The sequence below is a fragment of the Mobula hypostoma genome, chromosome Y (assembly GCF_963921235.1).
Source record: "Mobula hypostoma chromosome Y, sMobHyp1.1, whole genome shotgun sequence".
Lineage (NCBI taxonomy): Eukaryota > Metazoa > Chordata > Chondrichthyes > Myliobatiformes > Myliobatidae > Mobula > Mobula hypostoma.
The window spans coordinates 5431297-5445307 of record NC_086130.1 but is presented as its reverse complement, the minus strand read 5'-3'; the positions used below and the strand labels follow the sequence as shown (position 1 = coordinate 5445307).

The 14011-nt window shown below is 44.9% G+C and overlaps 1 protein-coding gene across 1 annotated transcript in view; it reads right to left on the bottom strand.

Annotated features, from left to right (window-relative positions):
- Window positions 1–11315: 11315 nt before the first annotated feature.
- Window positions 11316–14011, bottom strand: part of LOC134341065 (coatomer subunit delta-like) — a 72448-nt gene continuing 69752 nt past the window's right edge. The window contains exon 9 of the mRNA XM_063038815.1: window positions 11316–11405. Coding sequence (XP_062894885.1) covers window positions 11316–11405 — 90 coding nt within the window. The remainder of the gene's footprint in view (window positions 11406–14011) is intronic.

The following is a 14011-nucleotide window of genomic DNA, read 5'->3' as shown; positions in this document are numbered from 1 at the left end:
GCACACAATACTCCAGGTGTGGTCTCACCAAGGCCTTGTACAACTGCAGTAGTACCTCCCTGTTCCTGTACTTGAATCCTCTTGCTATGAATGCCAGCATACCATTCGCCTTTTTCACCGCCTGCTGTACCTGCATGTCCACTTTCAATGACTAGTGTATAATGACACCCAGGTCTCGTTGCACCTCCCCTTTTCCTAATCGGCCACCATTCAGATAATAATCTGTTTTCCTGTTTTTGCCACCAAAGTGGATAACTTCACATTTATCTACATTAAATTGCATCTGCCATGAATTTGCCCACTCACCTAACCTATCCAAGTCACTCTCCTCACAGCTAACACTGCCGCCCAGCTTCGTGTCATCCGCAAACTTGGAGATGCTGCATTTAATTCCCTCATCCAAGTCATTAATATATATTGTAAACAACTGGGGTCCCAGCACTGAGCCTTGCGGTACCCCACTAGTCACTGCCTGCCATTCTGAAAAGGTCCCGTTTATTCCCACTCTTTGCTTCCTGTCTGCCAACCAACTCTCTATCCACATCAATATCTTACCCCCAATACCGTGTGCTTTAAGTTTGCACACTAATCTCCTGTGTGGGACCTTGTCAAAAGCCTTTTGAAAATCCAAATATACCACATCCACTGGTTCTCCCCATCCACTCTACTAGTTACATCCTCAAAAAATTCTATGAGATTCGTCAGACATGATTTTCCTTTCACAAATCCATGCTGACTTTGTCCGATGATATCACCGCTTTTCAAATGTGCTGTTATCACATCTTTGATAACTGACTCTAGCAGTTTCCTCATCACCGATGTTAGGCTAACCAGTCTATAATTCCCTGGTTTCTCTCTCCCTCCTTTTTTAAAAAGTGGGGTTACATTAGCCACCCTCCAATCCTCAGGAACTAGTCCAGAATCTAACGAGTTTTGAACAAGTATCACTAATGCATCCACTATTTCTTGGGCTACTTCCTTAAGCACTCTGGGATGCAGACCATCTGGCCCTAGGAATTTATCCGCCTTTAATCCCTTCAATTTACCTAACACCACTTCCCTACTAACATGTATTTCCCTCAGTTCCTCCATCTCACTGGACCCTCTGTCCCCTACTATTTCCGGAAGACTATTTATGTCCTCCTTAGTGAAGACAGAACCAAAGTAATTATTCAATTGGTCTGCCATGTCCTTACTCCCCATAATCAATTCACCTGTTTCTGTCTGTAGGGGACCTACATTTGTCTTAACCAATCTTTTTCTTTTCACATATCTATAAAAGCTTTTACAGTCAGTTTTTATGTTCCCTGCCAGCTTTCTCTCATAATCTTTTTTCCCTTTCCTAATTAAGCCCTTTGTCCTCCTCTGCTGAACTCTGAATTTCTCCCAGTCCTCAGGTGAGCCACGTTTTCTCGCTAAATTGTATGCTTCTTCTTTGGAATTGATACTATCCCTAATTTCCCTTGTCAGCCACGGGTGCACTACCTTCCTTGATTTATTCTTTTGCCAAACTGGGATGAACAATTGTTGTAGTTCATCCATGTGATCTTTAAATGCTTGCCATTGCATATCTACCGTCAACCCTTTAAGTGTCATTTGCCAGTCTATCTTAGCTAATTCACGTCTCATATCTTCAAAGTTACCCTTCTTTAAGTTCAGAACCTTTGTTTCTGAATTAACTATGTCACTCTCCATCTTAATGAAGAATTCCACCAGATTATGGTCACTGTTACCCAAGGGGCCTTCACGACAAGATTGCTAATTAACCCTTCCTCATTGCTGAATACCCAGCCCAGAATAGCCTGCTCTCTAGTTGGTTCCTCAACATGTTGGTTCAAAAAACCATCCCGCGTACATTCCAAGAAATCCTCTTCCTCAGCACCCTTCCAATTTACATGTAGATTGAAGTCACCCTTTTATAACTGCTGTTCCTTTATTGCACACATTTCTAATTTCCTGTTTAATGCCATCCCCAACCTCACTACTACTGTTAGGTGGCCTGTACACAACTCCCATCAGTGTTTTCTGCCCCTTAGTGTTATGCAGCTCTACCCATATCGATTCCACATCCTCCCAGCTAATGTCCTTCCTTTCTTTGTGTTAATCTCCTCTCTAACCAGCAATGCTACCCCACCTCCTTTTCTTTCATGTCTATCCCTCCCGAATATTGAATATCCCTGAATGTTGAGCTCCCATCCTTGGTCACCCTGGAGCCATGTCTCTGTGATCCCAACTATATCATATTCATTAATAACTATCTGCACATTCAATTCATACACCTTGTTACAATGCTACTTGCATTGACACACAAAGCCTTCAGGCTTGCTTTTACAACACTCTTGGCCCTTATACAATTATGTTGAAAAGTGGCCCCTTTTGATTTTTGCCCTGGATTTGCCGGCCTGCCACTTTTACTTTTCACCTTACTACTTTTTGCTTCTACACTCATTTTACACCCCTCTGTCTCTCTGCATTTGTTCCCATCCCCCTGTTGTGAACTAACCTCCTCTCTCCTAGTCTCTTTGATTCCCACCCCCCAACCATTCTAGTTTAAAGTCAACCTATGCATCAACTAGTTTATTGGAAGAATCTTTTAAGTTTTTTAAATCTCATTCCTTACCTGAGGTCTTCAGTTCTCTCTCAAATCCACCCTCCCACATAAACACTCTCCAACCTTTACTGGTTGTGTTAATATATTTTCCCTTTAGTTTCTTCCATACTTTTTGCAGGTTCACAGACTAACACTTCTCAGGACAGTAGGAATGACTCCAGACAAGATATATCTGTTTAACTTAGATATTAGTGTTCTTAGGAGAAATAGAATTTAATTTTCATCACTGATCCCTTTTGGCCTTTGAGGACGGTTAGCAGCCAATGACATCATTGCGAATATGGAGTCAGAGTTACCAAGATTTGATACAAATCAAATTTCCATCTCTAAAGTGAACCAACAGATTGTATTTGCCAGTATGTTAGTTTCATAATTCTGGATTAATAAGTAGTAAGCATTTAAACTGCTATGTATCACAACAATGACCTAATCCTAGTCAGTGGGATCTGTTAAAGGGTAGCAGGGGCAAAAATTATAAAGGATGATGACTATGAGACTGAATTTGAATGCACGCAGTTTACGGAATAATGCAGATGCTCTTGTGGCACAGTTAGAGATTGGCAGGTTTCGTGTTGTGGAAATCTTTGAGTGATGGCAGAAAGAAGGTAACAGTTTGGGAGTCTAGCATCCAAGATAGATAGTGCATTGAAAAGTCAGGGAGGTCAACAGAGAGGGTACAGGAGACCCCGGGGAATGTACCTCTTGAAAACAGGTTCACCCTCTTGGAAGCTGTTGGGACAGAAGATGATGCTAGTCTGAGAGGCAGTCAGGTCTGCGGGTCGAAAATTGGCACTGAAGCAAAGCTGAGGAGACACGTCAGGCAGAGCCGTAGCAGTAGGGGACTCCATAGTGAGAGGTACAGAAAGGGGTTTCTGTGACAACAGGATGGTGTGTTGCCTCCCTGGTGCCAGGATCCAGGACATCACGGACTGATTGCAGGGAATTCTCAAGGGTGAAAGTGATCAGCCAGAGGTGGTGGTGTATGTCGGCACAAATGATGTTGGGAAGAAGAGGAGAGACATTTTGCAGAGTGAATTCAGAGAACTCGGAAGAAGGCTGAAAAGCAGGACTTCCAGGGTGGTTATCTCCGGTTTGCTTTCAGTTCCTCGTGCTGGTGAGGACAGGAACAGGGAGATAGGGGATCTGTTTTGGGGTAAGGATAAATTGTACTAAAGGGACAGGTTGCACCTTAACAGACGGGGGACCAATGTTCTGGCAGGCAGGTTTGTCACTGCTACACGGTGTGTTTAAACTAAGTAATGGGGGGGAGGAGATGAACTGGAAATATATGAATGGAGTTAAAGGGAAAGAGAGAATAAGAAAAGTTAAGAAAGACAACAGAATTAAAGGGGCAGAAAGCTCAGGAAGGGACCGGAGAGTTTGGGCAAGTGCAATAGGACTCAATGTGGAAGGTGAGGGGAGTAAAAGTATTACTTTAAAAGGATTAAAAGTATTATATATGAATGCACAGAGTATAAGAAATAAAGTGGATGAGCTTGAGGCTCAGTTGGAAATTGGTAAGTATGATGTTGTGGGAATAACAGAGACATGGCTTCAAGTGGACAGGGCCTGGGAAATGAATATTCAAGGGTATACGTGCTATTGAAAGGACAGACTGATGGGCAGAGGGGGTGGGGTGGCTCTGTTGGTGAGGAATGATATTCAGTCCCTTGCGAGTGGGGACATAGAATCAGGAGACATAGAGTCAGTGTGGATGGAACTGAGAAATTCTAAGGGTAGAAAGACCCTAATGGGAGTTATCTACAGGCCCCCAAACAGTAGTCTGGATGTAGGGTGTAAGTTGAATCAAGAGTTAAAATTCGCATGTCGCAAAGGTAATGCTACAGTTGTTATGGGGGATTTCAACATGCAGGTAGACTGGAGGAATCAGGTTGGTACTGGACCCCAAGAAAGGGAGTTTGTGGAGTCCCTCCGAGATGGATTCTTAGAACAGCTTGTACTGGAGCCTACCAGAGAGAAGGCAATTCTAGATTTAGTGTTGAGTAATGAGCCAGATTTGATAAGGGAACTCGAGGTAAAGGAGCCATTAGGAGGTAGTGACCATAATAAGATAACTTTTAATTTGAGAGGGAGAAGGGAAGATCGGAAGTATCAGTATTACAGTTGAGCGAAGGGAACTATGGACCCATGAGGGATCAGCTGGCCAAAGTTGACTGGAAAGATACCCTAGCAGGGATGACAGTGTAACAACAATGGCAGGTAGTTCTGGGAATAATACAGAAGGTATTAAGCCTAAGTCTCTGGGTACGGACAAGATATTCCCTAGGACCTTGAGGGAAGTTAGTGCGGAAATAGCAGGGGCTGTGACAGAAATATTCCAAATGTCATTAGAAACGGGGATGGTGTCGTGAATTGGCGTATTTCTCATGTGGTTCCATTGTTTAAAAAGGGTTCTAAGAGTAAACCTAGCAATTATCGGCCTGTGAGTTTGACGTCAGTGGTGGGTAAATTGATGGGAAGTATTCTTAAGAGATGGTATATATAATTATCTGGATAGATAGGATTGATTAGAAACAGTCAACATGGATTCGTGCGTGGGAGGTCATGTTTGACAAATTTTATTGAATTTTTTGATGAGGTTACTAGGTAAGTTGATGAGGGTAAAGTGGTGGATGTTGTCTATATGGACTTCAGTAAGGCCTTTGATAAGGTTCCACACGGAAGGTTAGTTAGTAAGGTTCAATCATTAGGCATTAATATCAAAGTAGTAAAATGGGTTCAGCAGTAGTTGGATGGGAGACGCCAGAGAGTAGTGGTGGATAACTGTGTGTCCGATTGGAGGATGGTGTCTAATGCTGTGCCTCATTGGACTGGTAAATTAGATTTGTAAGTATGCAGATAACACTAAGATAGGTGGCGTTGTGGATATTGAAGTAGGTTTTCGAAGCTTGCAGAGAGATTTAGGCCAGTTAGAAGAGTGAGCTGAAAGATGGCAGATGGGAGTCTAATGCTGCTACCTTTTCGTAGGACTAATCAAAATAGAACATACATGGTAAATAGTAGCACTGGAGGAACTCAGCAGATCAGGCAGCATCTGTGGAAAAGATCAGTTGACGTTTCGGCTGGAACCCTTCATCGGGGCTGTAGAGGGAAGGGGCAGAGGCCCTATAAAGAAGGTGGGGGGAGGGTGGGAAGGAGAAGGCTGGTAGTCTCCAGGTGAAAAACCAGTAAGGGGAAAGATGAAGGGGTGGGTGAGGGGAGGCAGGGAGGTGATAGGCAGGAAAGGTGAAGAAGGAATAGGGGAAAACACAATGGGTAGTAGAAGGAGGCAGAACCATGAGGGAGGTGATAGGCAGCTGGGGGAGGGGGCAGAGTGAATTAGGGATAGAGGAAGGGGGGGGAGGGGATTACCGGAAGTTGGAGAATTCTATGTTCATACCAAGGGGCTGGAGACTACCTAAACGGTATATGAGGTGTTACTCCTCCAACCTGAGTTTAGCCTCATCTTGGCAGTAGAGGAGGCCATGTATGGACATATCAGAATGGGAATGGGAAGCAGAGTTGAAGTGAGTGGCAACTGGGAGATCCTGTCAGTTTTGGCGGATGGAGTGGAGGTGCTCGACGAAGCGGTCCCCCAATCTGCGTCGGGTTTCACCGATGTAGAGGAGGCCACACCGGGAGTACCGGATGCAATAGATGACCCCAACAGACTTACAACTGAAGTGTTGCCTCACTTGGAAGGACTGTTTGGGGCCCTGAATGGTGGCAAGAGAGGAGGTGTAGGGACAGGTGTAGGTAGCACTTGCGCTTACAGGGATAAGTGCCAGTTGGGAGATCCACAAGGAGGGACGTGTGGACCAGGGAGTCGCGGAGGGACCGATCCCTGCAGAAGGCGGAGAGGGAAAGATGTGCTTAGTGGTGGGGTCCTGTTGAAGGTGGCGGAAGTTGCAGAGGATCATGTATTGGATCCGGAGGCTGATGGGGTGGTAGGTGAGGACAAGGGGAACTCTGTCCCTGTTGTGGGGGCGGGAGGATGGGGTGAGGGCCGAAGTGTGGGAAATGGAGGGATCCCGGTGAGGGCATCATTGATGACAGCAGAATAGAAACCACGATCCTTAAAGAGGACATTTGTGATGTCCTGGAAAGGAAAACCTCATCCTCGGAGCAGATGTGGCGGAGACAGAGGAACTGGGAATAGGGAATGGCATTTTTGCATGTGGAAGGGTGGGAAGAGGTATAGTTGAGGTAGTTATGAGAGTCAGTGGGCTTGTAGAAGATGTCAGTGGACAGTCTGTCTCCAGAGATGGAGACCGAGAGATCGAGAAAGGGGAGAGAAGTGTCCGAGATAGACCAAGTGAATTTGAGGGCTGGGTGGAAGTTTGAAGTAAAGTCGATGAAATTGACGAGCTCAGCATGGGTGAGCAGCATCAATGCAGTCATGAATGTACCAAAGGAAAAGTTGGGGAGCAGTACCAGAATAGGTTTGGAGCACAGACTGTTCCACATAACCAATGAAGAGGCAGGCGTAGCTAGGTCCCATCTGAGTTCCCATAGCTCCACCCTTAGTCTGAAGAAAGTGGGACGAGCCAGAAGAGAAGTTATTGAGTGTGAGATCCAGTTCCACCAACTGGAGGAGGGTAGTGGTGGTGGGGACCTGGTGAGGTCTAGTATCCAGAAAGTACTGGAGGGCTTTGAGGCTTTCTTGATGGGGAATGGAGGTGTATAAGGATTGGATATCCATAGTGAAAATGAAGTGGTAGGGACCAGGGAACTGGAAGTTACTGAAGAGGTGGAGGGCATGGGATGTATCCCAGATGTAGGTAGGTGAACTATGGGTGACAAAATGGAGTCCAGGTAGGCAGATACAAGTTCGGTGGGACAGGAGCAGGCGGAAACTTTGGGTCTACCGGGACAGTCAGGCTTGTGGATCTTGGGGAGGAGGTAAAACCAAGCGGTATTGGGTGTGGGAATTATGAGTTTAGCGGCTGAGGATGGAAGGTCTCCGGAGTTGATAATGGCGGTGATGGTACGGGAGACAATGGTTTGATGTTTTTTGGTGGGGTCCTGCTCCAGGTGTAAGTAAGAGGAGGTGTCAGAGAGCTGCCATTTGGCCTCAGTGAGGTAGAGGTCCGTCCGCCAGACTACTACAGCACCACCTTTGTCTGTGGGTTTGATGGTGAGGTTGGGATTAGAGAGTGGAGGGCAGTGCGTTCAGAGGGAGCAAGGTTGGAACAGCAGAAACGTTAACTGATCTTTTCCACGGATGCTGCCCAACCTGCTGAGTTCTTCCAGCATGTTGTGAGTGTTGCTTTGACCACAGCATCTGCAGAATATTTTGTGTTTATGGTAAATGGTAGGACATTGAAGAATGCTCTAGAACAGAGGGATCTAGGAATAACGGTGCATAAGTCCCTGAAGGTGGAATCTCATGTGGATAGGGTGGTGAAGAAAGCTTTTGGTATGTTGGCCTTTATTAATCAAAAGCATTGAGTATAGGAGTTGGGATGTACTGTTGAAATTGTGTAAGGCATTGGTAAGGCCAAATTTGGAGTATTGTGTACAGTTCTGGTCACCGAATTATAGGAAAGATGTCAATAAATTTGAGGGAGTACAGAGGAGATTTGCTAAAGTGTTGTTTGGGTTTCATCTCCTAAGTTACAGAGAAAGGCTGAACAAGTTAGGTCTTTAATCTTTGAAGCATAGAAGGTTGAGGGGGTCTTGATAGAGGTGTTTAAAATTATGAGGGGGATAGATAGATTTGACGTGGATAGGCTTTTTCCACTGAGAATGGGGGAGATTCGAACAAGAGGACATGAGTTGAGAGTTAAAGGGCAAAAGTTTAGGAGTAACATGAAGGGGAACTTCTTTACTCCGAGAGTGGTAGCTGTGTGGAACGAGCTTCCAGCAGAAGTGGTTGAGGCAGGTTCGATGTTGTCTTTTAAAGTTAAATTGGATAGATATATGGACAGGAATGGAATGGAGGGTTATGGGCTGAATTCAGGTCAGTGGGACTAGGTGAGAGTAAGAGTTCGGCACGGACTAGAAGGGCCGAGATGGTCTGTTTCCGTGCTGTAATTCTTAGATGGTTATATGGTTATAAGGTGCAGGATCAGTTCATTCCAAAGAGGAAGAAAGATTCTAAGGGGAGTAAGGAGTGACCACGGATGACAGAGGAAGTCAAGGACAGTATAAAAATAAAAGGGAGGAAGTATAACATAGCAAGGATGAGCAGGAAGCCAGAGGATTGGGAGACTTTTAAAGAGCAACAGAAGATAACTAAAAAGGCAATACAAGGGGAAAAGATGAGGTACAAAGGTAAGTGAGCCAAGAATATAAAGGAGGATAGTAAAAGCTTCTTTAGGTATGTCAAGAGGAAAAAATTAGTTAAGACTAAAGTTGGGCCCTTGAAGACAGAAACAGGTGAAATTATTATGGGGAACAAGGAAATGGCAGAAGAGCTGAACCGGTCTTCACTAGGGAAGACACAAATTATCTCCCAGATGTAATAGTGGCTAGAGGACCTAGGGTAACGGAGGAACTGAAGGAAATTCGCATTAGGCAGAAAATGGTGTTGGGTAAACTGATGGGACTGAAGGCTGATAAATCCCCAGGGCCTGATGGTCTGCACCCCAGGGTACTTAAGAAGATGGCTCTAGAAATCGTGGACGCATTGGTAATCATTTTCCAATATTCTATAGATTCAGGATCAGTTCCTGTGGATTGGAAGGTAGCTAATGTTATCCCACTTTTTAAGAAAGGAGGGAGAAAGAAAACAGGCAATTATAGACCAGTTAGTCTGACATCAGTGGTGGGGAATCAATTATAAAAGATGTAATAGCAGCATATTTGGATAGCAGTAGCAGGATAGGTCCAAGTCAGCATGGATTTACGAAGGGGAAATCATGCTTGACTAATCTTCTGGAATTTTTTGAGGATGTAACTATGAAAATGGACATGGGAACGCCAGTGGACATAGCGTAGCTGGACTTTCAGAAAGCCTTTGGTAAGGTCCCACATAGGAGGTTAGTGGGCAAAGTTAGAGCACATGGTATTGGGGAAGGGTACTGACATGGATAGAAAATTGGTTGGCAGTCAGGAAACAAAGAATAGGGAATAACAGGTCATTTTCATAATGGCAGGCAGTGACTAGTGGGGTACCGCATTTACATTACAATTTACATTAATGATTTAGATGAAGGAATTAAAAGTAACATTAGCAAGTTTGCAGATGACACAAAGCTGTGTGACAGTGTGAAATGTGAGGAGGATGTTATGAGAATACAGAGTAACTTCGACAAGTTGGGTGAGTGGGCAGATGCAGTTTAATGTGGACAAATGTGAGGTTATCCACTTTGGTAGCAAGAACAGGAAGGAAGATTTCTATCTGAATGGTGTCAAATTAGGAAAAGGGGTTAGTACAGCGAGATCTGGGTGTCCTTGTTCATCAATCATGAAAGTAAGCATACAGGTAGAGCAGGCAGTGAAGAAAGCTAATGGCATATTGGCCTTCATAACAAGGGGAGTTAAGTATAGGAGCAAAGAGGTCCTTCTGAAGTTGTACAGAGCCCTGGTGAGATCCCACCTGGAGTATTGTGTGCAGGTTTGGTCTCCACATTTGAGGAAGAGCATTCTTGCTATTGAGAAAGTGCAGCATAGGTTTACTGGGTTAATTCCCGGGATGACGGGACTGTCATATGTTGAAAGATTGGAGCGACTGGGCTTGTATACACTGGAATTTAGAAGGATGAGAGGGGATCTGATTGAAACATATAAGATTATTAAGAGATTGGACACGCTAGAGGCAGGAAGCATGTTCCCAACATTAGAGGAGTCCAGAACCAGAGGCCACAGTTTAAGAATAAGGGGTAGACCATTTAAAATGGAGTTGAGCAAGAACTTTTTTACACAGAGGGTTGTGGATCTGTGGAAAGCTCTGCCTCAGAAGGCAGTGGAGGCCAATTCTCTGGATCCTTTCAAGGAAGAGTTAGATAGAGCTCTTAAAGATAGCGGAGTCAAAGGTTATGGGGATAAGGCAGGAACAGGGTACTGATTATGGATGATCAGCCATGATCACAGTGAATGGTGGTACTGGCTCAAAGGGCTGAATGGCCTACTCCTGCACCTATTGTCTGTTGTCTTTTATTCAAACAAGATGAAGATTTCATTTATGGTTATGACTAGCCTAGGTTATCCACAGAGAAACAAAGCAACATCACGCTGTTTTACAATTTAATTTTAATATTCTTAAAGATTACATTTTTAAGTCGTTTAACATTGGAATGTTATAATCTGTCATAGACTTTACAGGGTTACAAAACTTGTTTTGATCCAAAATCAAGAAACAGAAGGAAAGAGGAAAAATCACTTCACCTTGAAACTAACTCAACAAAATAGGCCTTAAATGATAATTACAGCCAATAAGGCAATACAATAGGGAATAAGGGGTGCTCTAGTTAACATACATATGATGTAGATGCCACCAAATGCCATTCCTCCAATCTACTTCCTTCCAAAAGAAAGACACACTTACTTGGTTAAAGAATTAATATCAAATTGTTTTTATGATCTGAGAATAATTAGCATGTTTGAACAACAGATAATAAACCACTTTTCCCTTTAAGCACTCAGAAACTTTCCTGTATACACTGTAATTCTATTTCTGAAGTTTATAGTCTCTGTTCTTTTATACAGCTCAGTCGTGATATCCACTGTTGGTTTCTCTGAATACCTCTTGAGTTTAATTTTACAGAATTTCATACCTGTCAACCAAAAACATGGTTTCCAGAGAGAACCTCACTGGACTGTTGCTGTCAACATGATTTACTCCACTCACCTGTGGATGAAGAGGATAAGCTTTAATTTCCAACATTCACCCAGAACACAGTAAACTATAACTGTCATAACTATCAGATAAGTTTCTGCTAACTTCACCTATGGCTCTAACTTCTGTGTCTAAGCAACAAATCTCATCACAGACAGCAAGGGCAATCACATATCCATAAACAAAACTGCAACACTGACCTCATATTCTACTAACAGACACTAATCTTAAACTTGCGATACCAAATGTATGAGGTGTTGCATTTTGGAAGGACAAATCTAGGTAGGACATACACAGTAAATGGTAGGGCACTGAGGAGTGCGGAGGAACAAAGGGATCTGGGAGTTCAGATACATAATTCCCTGAAAGACGCGTCACAGGTAGACAGGATGGTAAAGAAGGCTTTTGACATCCTGGCATTCATAAATCAAAGTATTGAGTATAGGAGTTGGGATGTTATGGTGAAGTTGTGCAAGATATTGGTGAGGCCAAATTTGGAATATTGTGTGCAGTTCTGGTCACCTAACTATAGGAAGGTTATCAGTAAGGTTGAAAGTGTACAGAGAAGATTTACTAGGATGTTGCCGGGTCTTCAGAAGTTGAGTTACAGGGAAAGATTGAACCTTATTCCTTGGAGTGTAGAAGAATGAGGGGAGATTTGATAGAGGTTTACAAAATTATGAGGGGTATAGACAGAGTAAATGCAAGTAGGCTCTTTCCACTTAGAACACAAACAACAGGAATTCTGCAGATGCGGGAAATTCAAGCAACACACATAAAAGTTGCTGGTAAACGCAGCAGGCCAGGCAGCATCTCTAGGAAGAGGTGCAGTCGACGTTTCAGGCCGAGACCCTTCGTCAGGACTAACTGAAGGAAGAGTGAGTAAGGGATTTGAAAGATGGAGGGGGAGGGGGAGATCCAAAATGATAGGAGAAGACAGGAGGGGGAGGGATGGAGCCAAGGGCTGGACAGGTGATTGGCAAAAGGGATATGAGAGGATCATGGGATCATGGAGGTCCGGGAAGAAAGAAAAGGGCGGGGGGGGGGACCCAGAGGATGGTCAAAAGGGTATAGTCAGAGGGACAGAGGGAGAAAAAGGAGAGAGAGAAAAAGAATGTGTGTATATAAATAAATAACGGATGGGGTACGAGGGGGAGGTGGGGCATTAACAGAAGTTAGAGAAGTCGATGTTCATGCCATCAGGTTGGAGGCTACCCAGACGGAATATAAGGTGTTGTTCCTCCAACCTGAGTGTGGCTTCATCTTTACAGTAGAGGAGGCCGTGGATAGACATGTCAGAATGGGAATGGGATGTGGAATTAAAATGTGTGGCCACTGGGAGATCCTGCTTTCTCTGGCGGACAGAGCGTAGATGTTCAGCAAAGCGGTCTCCCAGTCTGCGTTGGGTCTGGCCAATATATAAAAGGCCACATCGGGAGCACCGGACGCAGTATATCACCCCAGTCGACTCACAGGTGAAGTGATGCCTCACCTGGAAGGATTGTTTGGGGCCCTGAATGGTGGTAAAGGAGGAAGTGTAAGGGCATGTGTAGCACTTGTTCCGCTTACACGGATAAGTGCCAGGAGGGAGATCAGTGGGGAGGGATGGGAGGGACGAATGGACAAGGGAGTTGCGTAGGGAGCGATCCCTGCGGAATGCAGGCGGGGGGGGGGGAACGGAAAGATGTGCTTAGTGGTGGGGTCCCGTTGGAGGTGGCGGAAGTTACGGAGAATAATATGTTGGACCCGGAGGCTGGTGGGGTGGTAGGTGAGGACCAGGGGAACCCTATTCCTAGTGGGGTGGCGGGAGGATGGAGTGAGAGCAGATGTACGTGAAATGGGGGAGATGCGTTTAGGAGCAGAGTTGATAGTGGAGGAAGGGAAGCCCCTTTCTTTAAAAAAGGAAGACATCTCCCTCGTCCTAGAATGAAAAGCCTCATCCTGAGAGCAGATGCGGCAGAGACGGAGGAATTGCGAGAAGGGGATGGCGTTTTTGCAAGAGACAGGGTGAGAAGAGGAATAGTCCAGATAGCTGTGAGAGTCAGTAGGCTTATAGTAGACATCAGACTATATTATTATATATATATATATTATAGTAGACCTCCCCCCCTCTCTCTGCATTCCGCAGGGATCGCTCCCTACGCAACTCCCTTGTCCATTCGTCCCTCCCATCCCTCCCCACTGATCTCCCGCCGGGCACTTATCCGTGTAAGCGGAACAAGTGCTACACATGCCCTTACACTTCCTCCCTTACCACCATTCAGGGCCCCAGACAGTCCTTCCAGGTGAGTCACTGGGGTGATATACTGCGTCCGGTGCTCCCGATGTGGCCTTTTATATATTGGTGAGACCCGACGCAGACTGGGAGACCGCTTTGCTGAACATCTACGCTCTGTCCGCCAGAGAAAGCAGATCTCCCAGTGGCCACACATTTTAATTCCACATCCCATTCCTATTCTGACATGTCTATCCACGGCCTCCTCTACTGTAAAGATGAAGCCACACTCAGGTTGGAGGAACAACACCTTATATTCCGTCTGGGTAGCCTCCAACCTGATGGCATGAACATCGACTTCTCTAACTTCTGCTAAGGCCCCACCTCCCCCTCGTACCCCATC